Source organism: Mercenaria mercenaria, chromosome 10 (assembly GCF_021730395.1).
Source record: "Mercenaria mercenaria strain notata chromosome 10, MADL_Memer_1, whole genome shotgun sequence".
Taxonomy (NCBI): domain Eukaryota; kingdom Metazoa; phylum Mollusca; class Bivalvia; order Venerida; family Veneridae; genus Mercenaria; species Mercenaria mercenaria.
Window position 1 is genome coordinate 46,276,968 of NC_069370.1, and position 15,134 is coordinate 46,292,101.

The 15,134-nt window shown below is 33.1% G+C and overlaps 1 protein-coding gene across 1 annotated transcript in view; it reads right to left on the minus strand.

Annotated features, from left to right (window-relative positions):
• LOC123560340 (uncharacterized) overlaps nt 1-15,134 on the minus strand; it is a 39,132-nt gene extending 23,998 nt beyond the window's left edge. Inside the window, exon 1 of the mRNA XM_045352544.2 lies at nt 14,533-15,134. Coding sequence (XP_045208479.1) covers nt 14,533-14,661 — 129 coding nt within the window. The 5' untranslated portion in view covers nt 14,662-15,134. The remainder of the gene's footprint in view (nt 1-14,532) is intronic.

Sequence of the window (15,134 nt, forward strand, 5' to 3'; positions counted from 1 at the left end):
CTTCCTCCACAATCAAAGCTGGAAAGTCGCCATATGACCTATAATTGTGTCGGTGCGACGTTAAACCCAACAAAAATAAAACAAACTGACTGTTAGCGGTCCAGTCGATTCATGTTAAGCTTTTTTAGCCATAACGTCCCGGCAAGTATAGCATCATCAGACCTATGTCTCTCATTTAACATATAACCAGGCGGTCTTACTTAATCAGATTATTGTTGGCCAAGTCTCTGATCTATTCTAATACTGCTTTTGTTAATATCAGTATCTATTGACGTATTTCTTTAATTTTAATAAATTATTTTCATGATGTGAAATGCTGTTTGAACAACTAGAAAGGCTAATGAAGGCGGGGTTTGAGAATAGTCAAATACTGTATGAAAATGTTAGTTACATCTCATAATAGCGTATAGTCTTTATTAACATTCAGTGATCTTCAGCTTTTTTTTTTTTTTTTTTTTTTTTTTTTTTTTTTTTTTTTTTTTGTCTTGTTAATAGCTATTCCATTGACAAAAGGCCCCAATGGACGTTACCGCTGTCAAACATATAATACAACATCAATAAATGTAAAGTCATAATTAATTCATAAACTTAGCTCATTTCTTTATCTCTTATTAAATGTAATTATATTAAAATACACTCCATTGTCACTTTACTTTCACACTTTAGATTTCACACTTATGATATCCTGGGGAACTTGAAATGCAAAATGTTTTAGAATGATTCATAGCATGCATCATGATCTTAGCAAGTAAGATGTTGGACTTATATATGTATTGCTTGCAGGTGTTATTTCAGTTTTGTTATTTATTGTTTTCCTACGGTGTAATCAAATGTGTCAATAATACGTCTGAAGCCAAGCCCCGAATTCAAACAGCGTGGTTAAATACTTCTGAAACAGTCGCGCCTACTTTGTACTACGTTTGACGTAGCTAGTATCAAAATATAGCATGTGTGTGGAAATATATTTTAGACCATTTTAAGAAACTTTTTATTCCAAATATGGGATTCATTTAATTCATGTAATCGATAAAATGTATAAAAGGATGTGTATTACAAAATACCAACAAGGTGAATTAATTACATATATATCCTTACGGATTTCTTTGATTGAATCATTGCTACCGTCCTACGTGTTTCTGGTACAAATTTTGTATGAAACATTTGGAACTCATCATCATAAAAGGCTACTTACTGGGTCTGCTGTATTTTTTGATTTCAGCAGGTTTAAAGGTTTTGATGTCCTACCGCTTATTTTATTTCTAAATGAGCTAGCGCTCTATGTAACCATTTTTTGACATGACAGATGCCAGAAGAAACATGTACTGTGTTGGTGCATCGTGAAACCTAAACCTAAATCAACATGATCACTTTTATCAACTAAAACATCAGTGTCTAAGTAACCACTTCAAAGATTATATCTTTATCAGTAAAACTTTTATCGTAAATGTTTAAGTTGTATTTCTATTAACAATGTCACAATTAGCATTAGGATAAATGTAGTTTAGTTGAAATGCATACTGATTTGTCCTGCCATGTAATTTTTCTTTTACCTCTTTTAGACTCGAACGCATATTTCACAGGGCATCTCTGATGCAAAGTCATGAACAAGCATCTGTTGGTTAATCTAAATAACGTTTAATGAATAGGTTGGGATTAAACCGTTTGATATCTTCAAGCTTAGGAACACGCATAAATTATAATTATGCGGAAAGGTAAAAACGTAATATTTGTTTAACGCTTGTTAGCTTTTCTTGCTGAAACACCGAACTTTACTGTATACTTTCTTTGTTTATCATAGATAGCGTCATCCAATGTTTAAAACGGCATCAACGTCAAAATGCATTTACACAAGTTATACCAAACTTATGCAATGGCTGGCTTGATTTCACAATTTCCATACGTCCCTATAATGCAAAATCATGAAAACGTATCTGGCGTTTTGCAATTACGATGGTAACTAGTAACTTCATCTTCCTCTGACCGTTATATTCATTAACATTTAGCGGCCGTCAACAAAGTTTCTTGTTCACTGCCCTACTAGGACATTCATTACATATAATGACGATAGCTTTCAAATCGAGAAAAGGTCGACAACAATGCACTACGGACATCGCTGAATAACAAGTCCTGAATTATTCATATGCATTTCTTACTGAGTATGATTAACTGAGTATTTATGGATTACTTACTGGTGCAAGACGCATACTGAAATTAGAGTAAATGCGAATGAGAGAGCACGTCCACATATTGTAAGAAAATGTACCGTTGGCAAAATTTTTCGCCACGGATGAGAGTTTGTATGCGTCCATAGGTATATAAAAAGTCTTACCTGGAGGGGATTACTTTTATTTACACTGTCCCGTGTCTTTGGAACATGGTGGGGGTAAGAGTGAGGTTGGGTGCACACCATAAACCGGTTTAAACTCCCCAGTGGTGTTTTTGCCACTGACCGTTCCAAGGCGGTGCCCCACTGTGTTCCTTTGTTTGTTCGTTTTATCCTCTTGTGTAGGCTTTGTGTGTGTGCGCGTGTATGTGTGTGTGTTCCTTTGTTTGTTCGTTTTGTCCTCGTGTGTTGGCTTTGTGTGTGTGCACGTGTATGTGTGTGTGTGCTGTGGGTTTTGTTTTGAGGAAGCTGCGTTTTTGGTGCGTGGCATTCCCTGTTTGATATTTGTCTTTGTTTTTTAGTAAACTAAAATGCAAAGTGTACATGAATAATACGCAATTAAATACGCCTTGTTGTATGACAAATAAGTCATCACTCAATTAGCTCAAAGGTCCCAGTCTAGCAAAATAGATTCGTTGTGATTATATCTTCGAGCTTTATAACATATACAAACTGTCATAATTATGTGAAAAGATGCACATGTAATACTAGTATTATTGTTATCACATGTTAGCTTTTCCTGCTTAAACTTCGAAAATTATATTTCTTTATCTATTATAGACAAAGTCTTCCAATGCTTAAAACGGCGTAAACGTCAAAATGCAATTACACAAGTTATACCAAGTTTGTGCAATGGCTAGCTAAATTTCACTTTAACGACATCAGACATGTGAAAAAAAATCTTTATCTTCGAGCTAGAGGGCATGAGGGTGTTGCACCACTTTTCATTACCTCTCCTGGACACATACAGTCAAACCGAATCTTCTATTATTTTGCTTGGGGTCTATTGCTTCCAAGAGATCTCCTATTATATTCAGACTTTATTAACTATTATTAATTTCTATCTAAAAATCATATAAAACGGCACAGGATATGGCTTTCTTAATGTTAATTTGTGTTCAAAAATGACCGAAACGATTTGTTAAAGTTATACAGCATTTGCTATTTTATCAAGTTCCGAGTATATTGTTATTTATCGAATCTAGACATAAGAAAGCAAAACGGTTATGAGAATTCAAATTGTTAAGAAAGAAAGTACTGCTGAGTTAGATACTAACATGACAACTTCTGTAACGAACAATAAATACGCTGGTAAATAATAATTAGATTGCATAATGCCGATTATAAGTATAAAGGTAACTCACATTTTGACTCTTAAAATAACCTGGCGTGACAAAAACTACAAACAAAATGTACAGCATCTACTCAGAGTTGATAAGTGTTTTTGTGAAAGAAATAAACACACTGTACAAGACAACAAACACACTGTACAAGACAGTGTACTAATACAATTTTGCTGGCGTTTTTCATCAAACTGGTTGGTTTCATCAGCACTTTGGTTTTGATATTTTGAATAGTTTATATAAATACACTGTCAAAGCGACCTTTTCAAATAAGTTTCAAATAAATCGTCCTAGGCCACGTTATTCCACCGGGAATTTCATTAAGATTTCGCAATCTGATATATGTAACTTTTCGTGAAAATCAATAAAATGTAATTAGATTAACTGCTAGAAATGAAAAAGAAAACAGATCATTTCTGGACAAATCTGAGAATTTACAAACTGTAAATATATAATTTGATGTGATATAATTTTGAATCATCTCCTCGCAGTCCAGTGTAATTATAAATCTGAATACGTTGTGTTCGTTGTGGATAGTAATATTATTTTAAATATTGCTTAAAAGAAATTTTCTTGACGGGATAGCATTAATACGTTCAATTGAATTATAAGACCAAAAGAAAATACTTCTAGGGCATTCAATGTGGATGTGGAAGTGGATATCATTAACATTACTTTGTACATTTTGGAGGCAAAAAATATCATTTGACCTTCCTTTGCATTAAAAAACATATATATAAATGTCCGATATCATTTAAATGATGTCAAGTAAAAGAAAAACTTGGAACAATTGAATGATGCCTTGTCACAATTAGAAGGCTAAGAAAGAACAATATGTTATACTTTTCTGACTTTTCAGAGAAACTTAATTAATGCTTTGGTACATTACGTTAAAAGATGAGCGAAACACTGTATACTATCTGCTTCAATATAACTAAACTCCAATGATACTTTGGAGAAATAGAACTTTGTCAAGCAATTAAAAATGGGCCTGACGAAGTCTGTTCATTTAAGAAATTGAATATGTAACATCCCTAACGTCCAGTTGCCTCACTTCTAGAACTGGATTTTCCAGATCACTGTCGTATATAAGCACTGTAGGTACGCAAGCAATATTACATAAAGCTTTATGAAATAAAGAAAAGGCGATTTATCAATGACACTTTTTCGGTTTTTATTGTTTTGTTCACACAACCAGAATGATTTTATGTGGCGGCTTTTAAGTTTTTGTAAGACTACATGTGCCCCTACGTCTATTGTTTCAGGCTAGAGCAGATACCTGTGTAGAAGTACCAATATTCGTTAGGGTTAGGAAAGTTGGATGGCGTGTCATAGGAGGTTATTGGCTCGACTAAACCTTTACTGGCACGAGGACGTTTAGGAATGACAATAATCACTGAAGGAAATTCATTTCCGTTCATTGAATTGTTTATTACATGCCTATACGTTACTTCCGGTAAATGGAACGTCACGCAGCGTGTCAATAACCAATTAGTTTACACGCTTCCAGTTATTGGCATGGATAACATAAGTATGTCCTGTACAGTTTAGTTACTATCTATAGTAAGGTATATGATAAATCAGTTGAACACGCGCGTCATTAGTGAGAGGAACAGCCTACTCTGTTGACGTAAACTATGCCCTTCAAGCAAAGTCTTATGTTCGTATCAAACTTATAATTATTGAAATAAAATCAATGGGATAGCGGAGGCTGGAGAAAAAAATCAGGCTTTACAGAGATAATGGCCGTTTAACAGCAGACGCTAATGACTTATTACATCATTTTCCCGCATGGAATTACAATTTATCAGTTGCTGTTTTCTCTGTACTGGGGGCACAGCGCCGTCATGGCTCTGTAAAGAAGGCGACGAATATACTACTTTCCTCTCTACTAAGAATTTACATTATGAATGGGACAACTCCATCTTATTTTAAAAATTTCGAAGAATTTTTGGAGTAAGTATTTTTATATGGATAGAAACATACGACATGGAAATTGCTATATAAAGGTTCGTGGATACAGGAAGAAGGGTAAACAATGTAGGGCTCTTGATATATCCAAGTAATCCCAGCCAGATAAAGGCATGTACAAAACACATAGATGGCCGTGTGAATAACGTAATGAATTATATACCCATAAACAGTTAAGCATGAAGCCAAGCAGTCGGACATTAAGGACTCCGGAACATAAACAACCACTTTAAATATCAGATATACATTTATATTTACATATATACATTAATCACAAGAAATAAATGTGTAGCTACACTTAAAGGGACTGGACTCCAGACTTTGACTATAATTAATCTTTCCTTAAACTTGAAGTTTGGTCAAATTATGAACATAAGAACATTAGAGTTTTTTGGTCTCTAACCTATTTTTTAAAAATGTTAGATTAAAAAAAGAACAGAAAAAAAGTGGAAAATCCACAGAAGCCCACACACGGCAAGAATGAAAATATTGTGGGAACCTGTTCATCAACTGTTGTGGAAAAGTTTCCACCCATGCCCTTTAGGCCCGGGTTGAGCAGAACTCAACATTTGCAGATGTTACAAGTACCAAAATAAAATTTTAAGACATCCACAGGCGTGTTCATACGGGAGTGTATATGGAACCTTCAATGATATGCATAGTACAATGGCGTACGGTCCCCATTTAAGCTAATGGGCTTGCCCTAAACGAGAAAACCATGGGCAGCACTAAACAAAAGAAGACCTAAGCTTATGAAGCCTGGATATCACCTAAACTACCAAATGAAATAACGAAAAGCAACGACATTCCGACTTTTACATTGTATGAAGTGTTTGTCTACAGAAAATTTAATCAGTCAGAATGGAAACTACAGTTCATTAGTAAGCTACAGAACTTATTCCTCGAAGGCAGACGAGTGTTCTTCAAATGCAGATAAATGTTCAGGCAAAAGATATAATTGGTCAAGTAAAATCAATGCGGCTGAGAAAGTACCATTCCGTACGGATATCATCGAATGTAATGTTAGACACACTAGCTAATCCGTGAGGCATCACAACTGAACAGCCGCTGCTTGATATGTTGTTGTAAACAAAAACAGCAGCAGATGCATTCATACCGCATTGCACAAGGAACCTTAAAAAGCGACGTGTGGTCCCCAGTTTCAATAATTGGCTTGTCCAGGATGAAGAAACAATGGACAAATTAAACAAATTGGAATTAAGAGAGTGGGTATGAGGTTATATAGCCTGTGTATCAAAGAAAGTGCCAGATGATAAAATAAAAAAGCAGGCACCATAAACAATATCCAAAGCTATTTAAGCCGGGGCATTGGAACCATTCAAGCCGAACTGTTCAAGCAGAAAAATTAAATAGTTCACTACGGTGATACATTTTACGGCCGCCGTATGACACAAACAACGCTTCTGTGATAATAAAAAAAAAACACCACAAATTTTGTTACTTGTTGAGATTTTTTTCAAATTAAAGTAAACACGGGATAAACTAAAGCCCGAACGATGGGAAGGTAATGGTTTGATTTGAATATAGTCAAGGGTTCTTATATTGTGACACAATTTGATGTATGAGAAATTTGCTCCTACAAAGTCCTCAAAAATATTAAAAATGTGATAGTATAACAGCGAAAAAGAACCGAACAAATACTGAACACTAGAAGTTTAACTTGTTGCAATAATATTTAAAAGACTAGAAGAATGGATAGTAGAGCACCGGCTTTGGTCGCTTGTTACAGAAGTATGAATATTACGTATATATCTGCCTAGAATTGATTAAAACTGAGGAAAAGCAGATAGATAGCCAGATATTGCTAGTATTTTCAAAATTTCTAATCTTACCTATACCCTGTTTGACATTTCATTTGAGTGCTGTACACATAGATATTGGCAAAAACGACTTGTTCTTTTTTAATTTATTGAACGCTTATAACGTAATGATCAATAGAACACTTCAAACAATTATAAATACCAAACATTGGTAATAATAGTTTGCGAAGGCCTATTTCTGTTTATACAGATGACGTCCTTCTCAAGATACTATACCTGATAACTAATTAATTGTCGATTTTCTCAATAGGATAGCGATAAAATTATCATTTTCTTTTCTATAGGATATTGATAAAATGCCGCTAATATATTTGAACACAATAACTTTCTAATAATTATCGTTATTTTGGTCTAATTCGAGTAAACATGTCAAATAAAAATATCAATTACATGGAAACTTTTCACGTAAAGCATGTTTCAGTATAAATGTACTTAAATAGGTTTTATGCATATCTCTCTTAAGACCTTAAGACATGAAGTAACTCTTTAAAGGTAAATTAAAGATGTTATCAATAAGTGGAGAAACTGCGCTACTTTACTTAGTAGACTAACATGCTGGTACACGTTTTCTGACCTTCAAGTATATATATATATATAATCCTAAAAATAGAGAATTATTTGGAATAATAAAAAATAACATAGAAAATTTAAATTCTGATTCCACCATGAAAAAAATAATAGATAATACCAAATTAATTAAGTGCAAAAGACAATTACCCAGCCTTAAACGTATTCTTGTTAAATCAGAATTTAATGAAAATGTCACCCCACCTTCGGTTAAAAAATGTAATGAGCCACGTTGTGGGTTATGTAAACACATTGTAGAAGGTTCTACTTTAAAATTAAAAAATACAATTTTTCATGTAAAAGAAAACATGAATTGTACTGTTCAAAATGTTCTGTATGTTTTGATTTGCAATGGATGCAAAGAGTTTTATATTGGTCAAACAGGTGACAAATTAAGAAACAGAAGGACAGTTCATGATCAGCAAATAAGAGACCCATCAACAGGACAATTGCCTGTTAGTGAACATTTAGATCTATGCTCTAAAACTGACCCACAGTATTTAATTTTTCCTTTTTATAAATTTCATAATAATAATGTTTCAGCTAGGTTGTCTAAGGAACGTTACTTTTTTGATATATTTCAGCCAAAACTAAACAAATATTGATGACGTCATAAAATAACGTTGCGTACACATGTGTACACATGTGACGTTGCGTAGCAACTACACATTTTTTATATGTCTGCCCTGATGATTATGATATGAAACCGGTAGGTGGACAGAAATACAGATAGAGGAAACCCATTGGATGTTTTTCTTTTATATATATATATATAGTAGAGAGAATTAATTAATACGAACTAAATCACCACCACAATATACCAGACCAATTACGGCAAAGCGCCTAGCAGTACAAACGAACACGCACATGCCACAGCAAGTCCACTATATATATATATATATATATATATATTATAGTCTGATGTATGCATAAAATATAAATTCAATAAATGGTATAGAGTATGAACATTTACGTTGCAGACCGTGGTATAAAGATAATAAACAATGCTGTTTTCATCAACATACATGGGAACATTGAATTATGAAAATTACAAAATGCTGATCTAAAATAGTAATTTTTCCTATAATTTCTGGAAACCTAGATTTTAAGAACACAGAACAAGGGCTCAGAAAAAGGAAAAGCCACATTCAAGAAACTCAGCCACTCTGAAATGATTATTGATTTATTGAAAACTTATTTACGAAATTTATGATGAATTGAAGTGAATTCAAACATTGAAACTGTCCTCAATTGACAGTATAATTATCCTTAATAACTTCTGAAATTCTGTTTTTGTTTATACAGATGACACTTTTCTCACCACTCTACAAGAAATTAAATGCATCGTCGATTTTACGTCTCGTCATTGTCACTATCTTTAAACAAAATACATATGAGCCGCGCCATGAGAAAACTAACATAGTGCGTTTGCGACCAGCATGGATCCAGACCAGCCTGCGCATCGGCACAGTCTGGACAGGATCCATGCTGTTCGCTTTCAAAACCTATAGCAATTAGAGAAACAGTTAGCAAACAGCATGGATCCCGACCAGACTGCGCGGATGCGCAGGCTGGTCTGGATCCATGCTGGTCGCAAACGCATTATGCTGGTTTTCTCATGGCGCGGCTCAATTATTTGTAATTATCCTGATCATTTGGAAGTAAATCGAGCATATGCTTTCTAAGAAATAGAGCTTGGTTTAAAAATATATCATCCACTTTACTCTATTACTCTTACTAGCAGAAAACAATGTTGGTAATATGCTCTGTAATATCAGTAATTTCATTTTTTAACCGCAAAACAAAACCTGGTATGGAACTGTTGACACCAATAAGCTGAATATGTGTTGCCAGTGTAATAATTGTTTCTATGTAACTAACGATCATTATATTCTAAGATGGTCGAATTATAGGAATGAAAATTTGAAAAGTAAACATGAAATATATATACAAAAATCAAATCTGTTTTGATTTGAAGTGAACACTACTTTGTTTTAGCTTTATTTCAGTGGTTGCTATTTCCCGAATAGTTCTCTGATAAGCTACCAAAAACCTTAAACAAAAAGCAGTTAATTTAAAAAGACAGGCTTATATTTCCATTAAGATTTCTGCAAATATGTGTTCTTTTTATCAATCATTGAAAAACGTAATGCAGTATTTTCAAAATACCGAAACTTATTTCTACTAAATGTTTATGTATAAATATCTTAATTTGAGTAATCAGATTTAGGACAAAGGCAAAATAACCCTGTTGAAATGCAACTCAAGAAATTTGAATAACTGCACTTTTTACTCTCGTATACTCTCGAAAATCTACAAAATTTCAAGTATCTGACTGACAAACTTTAGGACAAATTACATATATTCCACCTCATCAATAGAGAAATAAATGCGCTTCGTTAGTGAGGTGGAATAGCCTGCTCCGTGAATGTAGACGAACTATGCCATTTTAACAAAGTCTTATGCTCTTACTAAACTTATAATTATACAAGTAATCAATAGGAAAGAGGATGGCGGAGGAAAGGTCATACCTTACAGAGATTTTGACCATTTAGCTACAGACACTAACAACACCTATTACAGCAATTATTCCTCATTGAATGACAATTATCAGTTTCTTTTTCCTTCCAACAGATACCATTGACAAAATAATAAATGCTTATCTGAAATCAATTTAGTTCACGGAGTTAGTGTTTATTTAGATTTTTTTTTATATTTTGTTTTTCTTATTTTGCAGAAATTTGAGCTTATTACTCGAAAAATTTGAATTTGATTGTTTGTAGTATTTCAAATACAATTAAGAATTAACTTTGAATATCTTGTTTTACAAAACAAATGAGAAATACATGCTACCGATACAAACACTAGACAGTCGTGGGGTATTTGAAAACAAAGATTTCACTGCTAGGCAAAGTTCCGAAAAAAGAACCGTTGAAGAGTAAAAGAAAAGTAATATATATTGTTGATTTTATCGTTTGGATTGTTGTTTTCCTACAGATAGAGAATTATTATTTTATATTGCTACGAGAGAACTTTGCCAAGCAGTGAAATCTTTGTTTTCAAATACCCCACGACTGTCTAGTGTTTGTAGATATGGTCGTAAAGTAGATCTAAGGTTTATCTTCACAAGAGACAGTGTACATGTAACTTATTTACATATAGTACTACATGTCTGTCAAATCTTGGTTCTAAAATGTTGAATTCGATCTCGCTATTCAGCAGAAGAGTGCAATATTGACTTCGACTATTATTTAGATAAATATTGGCGTTCTTTTGGTGAAGATTACATAAAATTCAATGGGTGAGTTGCCCATAAGTATGTAATAAACGGCGTCCTTAATTGTCCAAAACTATCTCAAATGTTTCATAAACCAGTATAATTTTGAATCGTTTTCTATAACAAAAATGGCTTGAAAGCAAACTGGCAAATAATTTGAAAAAAATAATAAGCAGTTCGAAATATATTGTCCAGGGTCTGTGCAAACAACTGGAAAATTTAATGTTACCGACCATGTTTCCTTCGTTATATATTTATTCAATTTGTTATGCATAAATATTGTATCGTGATTTGGGTAATCAGATTTAAGACAAAGAAAAAATAATCCTGTTGCAGTCTGAGACAAGAACTTTGAATAGCTGCTCTTTTACTCTCGGTTACCGTTTACTCTCGAAAGTGTAAGACAAATTTACAAAACTGGCAACCTTAAGGACAAATTATATATACTCCATCTCGTCACTAGAGTAAATGCGCTTCGTTAGTGAGGCGTAATAGCCTGCTCCGTGAATGTATACGAACTATGCCATTTGCACAACGTCTTATGCTCTTAGCAAACTTAATTAATTCAAGTAATGTCAATGGGAAAGAGAATGGCGGAGGAAAGGTCATGCCTTACAGAGTGTGGTCGTTTATCTGCAGACAGTAAAGACACTTATTACAGTAATTATCCCTCGTGGAATTACAATTATCAGTCACTTCTTTCCTGCAACAGATATCATTGACAAACTATTAAATGCTTATAATCTGAAATCAATAGTACTTAGTTAAAAGAGTTACTTGTTTTTTCCCATATGTTTTCTTATTTTGCAGAAATCAGAGCTTATTACTCGAAAAGTTGAAACTTAATTTAGTAACACTTCTGATACAGTTAATAATAAACATTGAATATTTCTATCACATAATAAATGAGATATATATGCTATCAATACAAGTCTTGGTGGAAATGGTTTTCCCGGGGGTCTTTCTCTGCTAGGCAAAGTCTTCTTGCTCTTGAAGCAATATAAAATAATAATTTACAAATCTGAAGGAAAACAACAGTGCAAACGACAAAATAGAAAATATGTATTAATTTCCTTGATTTGTAGATAAGGTCTTAAACTAGAACAAGGGGTTTTCTTCGTTAAACATATTTTTCTCTATCTTGTTACATGTAGTTCATACCTGTCGAATTTTAGTTCTAAAAGGTTGAATTTGATAATGGATATGATGTGACAATCACCAGAAGGGTGGGATATTGATCTCTATTAAGATCTCAGTAAATACTGCATTCTTTTGGTAAATATTACGCAGTATTCAATAGATGAATAGAAATTAACTAGGCAATAAACGTCTTCATTGTTCCAATATATCCCAACTATTTCATTTGCTGGTATACTTTAAATCTTTTTCTTAACAAATGATAGATTGAAATCTAACCTCGTTTATCTGACAGCATATCATATGGAAAATTAAAGTAGCATTACAAAATATATTGTTCAGGGTCTATGCAACTAAGTGGAAATGAAACCAACCATTAGCGTAACGTTATTTTATTTCATATCCTGTTTAGAATAACTCTAAAACCAATCCCAAGAAGATTTAACGTTTATATACCTAATACGATTTAAGATCTTATTCAAAATGCACCAACCATTAACATGCAACCTCATCAAATTTTACTTGAATAGAATAAATCTTAGAACGTCTTCTAAGAAAGACACAATTTAAATATTTAATGCGGTTTAGGATCAAATCTTAAATGCAGCTTATTTTTCAGTTTATCTTATTTCACACTCATTTGCGATTTTTGCTTATGGTAGGAATAAACCGATTTCGTAGAAACGTACAATTTATAAAAGCCATAAATGTTACTGCACGTTCATTGAAATCACTCTCAACTAGTATTTTAACACGAGATTAAACGTGTGTTAAGCGTGAGATACTCGTGCTCACGAGCTATTAACACACCGAACTAGTGCACCATACAACCACCCATCCCTATGGATTCTACATTATGATACGAAAAATAAAACATGCGTTATCCCTACTAACCTACTAAAATATTACTTTTCAAGCTCAAGACTGGTTTTAATTATTGATCTGTACGGATTTACGCTGTTTCGTTTATACGTTTTCTGAATATATATTAAATGACATTATGAATGTTTCAGCTAGTTTAAATTATTTAAATGACATCATTAAATATGAAAATACAAACCAACGTGTTTTCATAACAAATATAAGTTCAAATTAAAACAAATTACGTATGGAGTACGTTTCACTACTAGTATTAAATTGTGAAAGGTAAACATTCCTTTTACAATGGTAAATGTTTTTCTTCAGGAAAAGCAATCTTTAAAAACATGTGTACTATTTTGTTAAATGATAAAACATTGTTTTCGCACAGTTTCGGGACATAAATGTCACCAGGAGTTTATTAAATTGTAAAAGCCAGTACAACATTAAACAAGTAAATTTTCTTTTGCTATGGAAAGCTCCTAAAAGCTTTTGAGTTCTATTACATCGGCACACGTTGGTAGGCATAGAACCATAAATTCAACATAAAACAAGCCATAAAGTTTCAAAATGAACAATTTACACCCCGGGACATTAAATCAAACATAAATTCAACCATAAATATGCTGTTTAGAATGGTAAAATCAGTAATTTTGGAACTCTGAACTTTAATTCGGTTTATTACCTCAGGCTTTTCCACTGAGTGATTTAAATGTTTCTTTTTAGTTTCAGTGCGTAAATTATTAAGGATAAACGGTCAGAAACTTGAAAATAATTATCACTGTCATGTTCTGCTGGTTATTATTAATGGACTTTCTGTATTATTACCGGAAAGGTTTGATAGTATCTGTATGAAGCCTTTCATCAAATTCGTCATAAAACTCATTTTGTCATTCATACAAATATATCCAATAGGCAATTCTACGGTTGAAAAGTGCTGTTTGTTTTTTTAATAAAATGTATTTCCATTAGAGTAGTTTATAAAATACTTAACCATTTGAAACGTGATGTTTTAGGAAAGATACAAAATTTATACGAAATATTTCGTGTTCCGTAGCCAAAATTCATGAACGACTACTATGGTTACTTTTTACGTCGTCTGTCTTTTTACACTAGCTAAAGCAACATATCAGGGAATAACCGATAAGTGATTTTAATATCACAAAATGAAATAAGATATTTTATACAGTTACTTTTGTTTATCTTTTAATTATATTAAGGATATACATTGAACGATAATCATTTTCCTCGTCTATGAATGTTCTTAAGGCCTAATATACACAGTACATATATCTAAATGCAAAAAAAAATAATTGTAGAGAAAATTCGTGCTTTCGTAAGAGTCAAAAGTTATTATTCAAAATATATACTCACCCTTTTAAAACTTCGTCGGTCTGGTGCCCAGCCACCACCGTAAACAGCATTGTCATAACGGTTGTACCAGGCCTTCGAAGCAACGCATGAGGCCATCAAGCACAAGAGGACACTTATTATATGATGCATAGTTTCCAAATAAACTGTTTCTCCTTGCAACGCAAAACTACTTTAAATAGCCTTAACTTCCCTTAATGACAACCAATTAAATCTCCTTAAAAAGATTTTTTTTTTATTATTTGCGTGCTCCTTCTGCTGTACAACGAGTGATCTTTTATCAAGAAAACATTACGTTCCTACCAATATCGTCTGAATTTCAGCTATCAAAGCGATCGTTTATGGCGCCCCCTGACTGCCTAAATAATCACTATATTCTGTAATGCGTAGAGATTTCTGCTAAATAAGGCAGTTATTTCCGATAAATGAAGGCATTTCCGCGCCGATTCTTCCCTAAATGTGTTTTTTCGGAAACTATTAATCGGACAATCAAAATTTCTATATAACGATTGCTCCTCGACGAAATTGGTCATATATTGGAAGATAGTCTGTCTCACATTGTAGCCACAAGCCAAAAAAGACAACGATGCTGCTCTTTTCCTTCG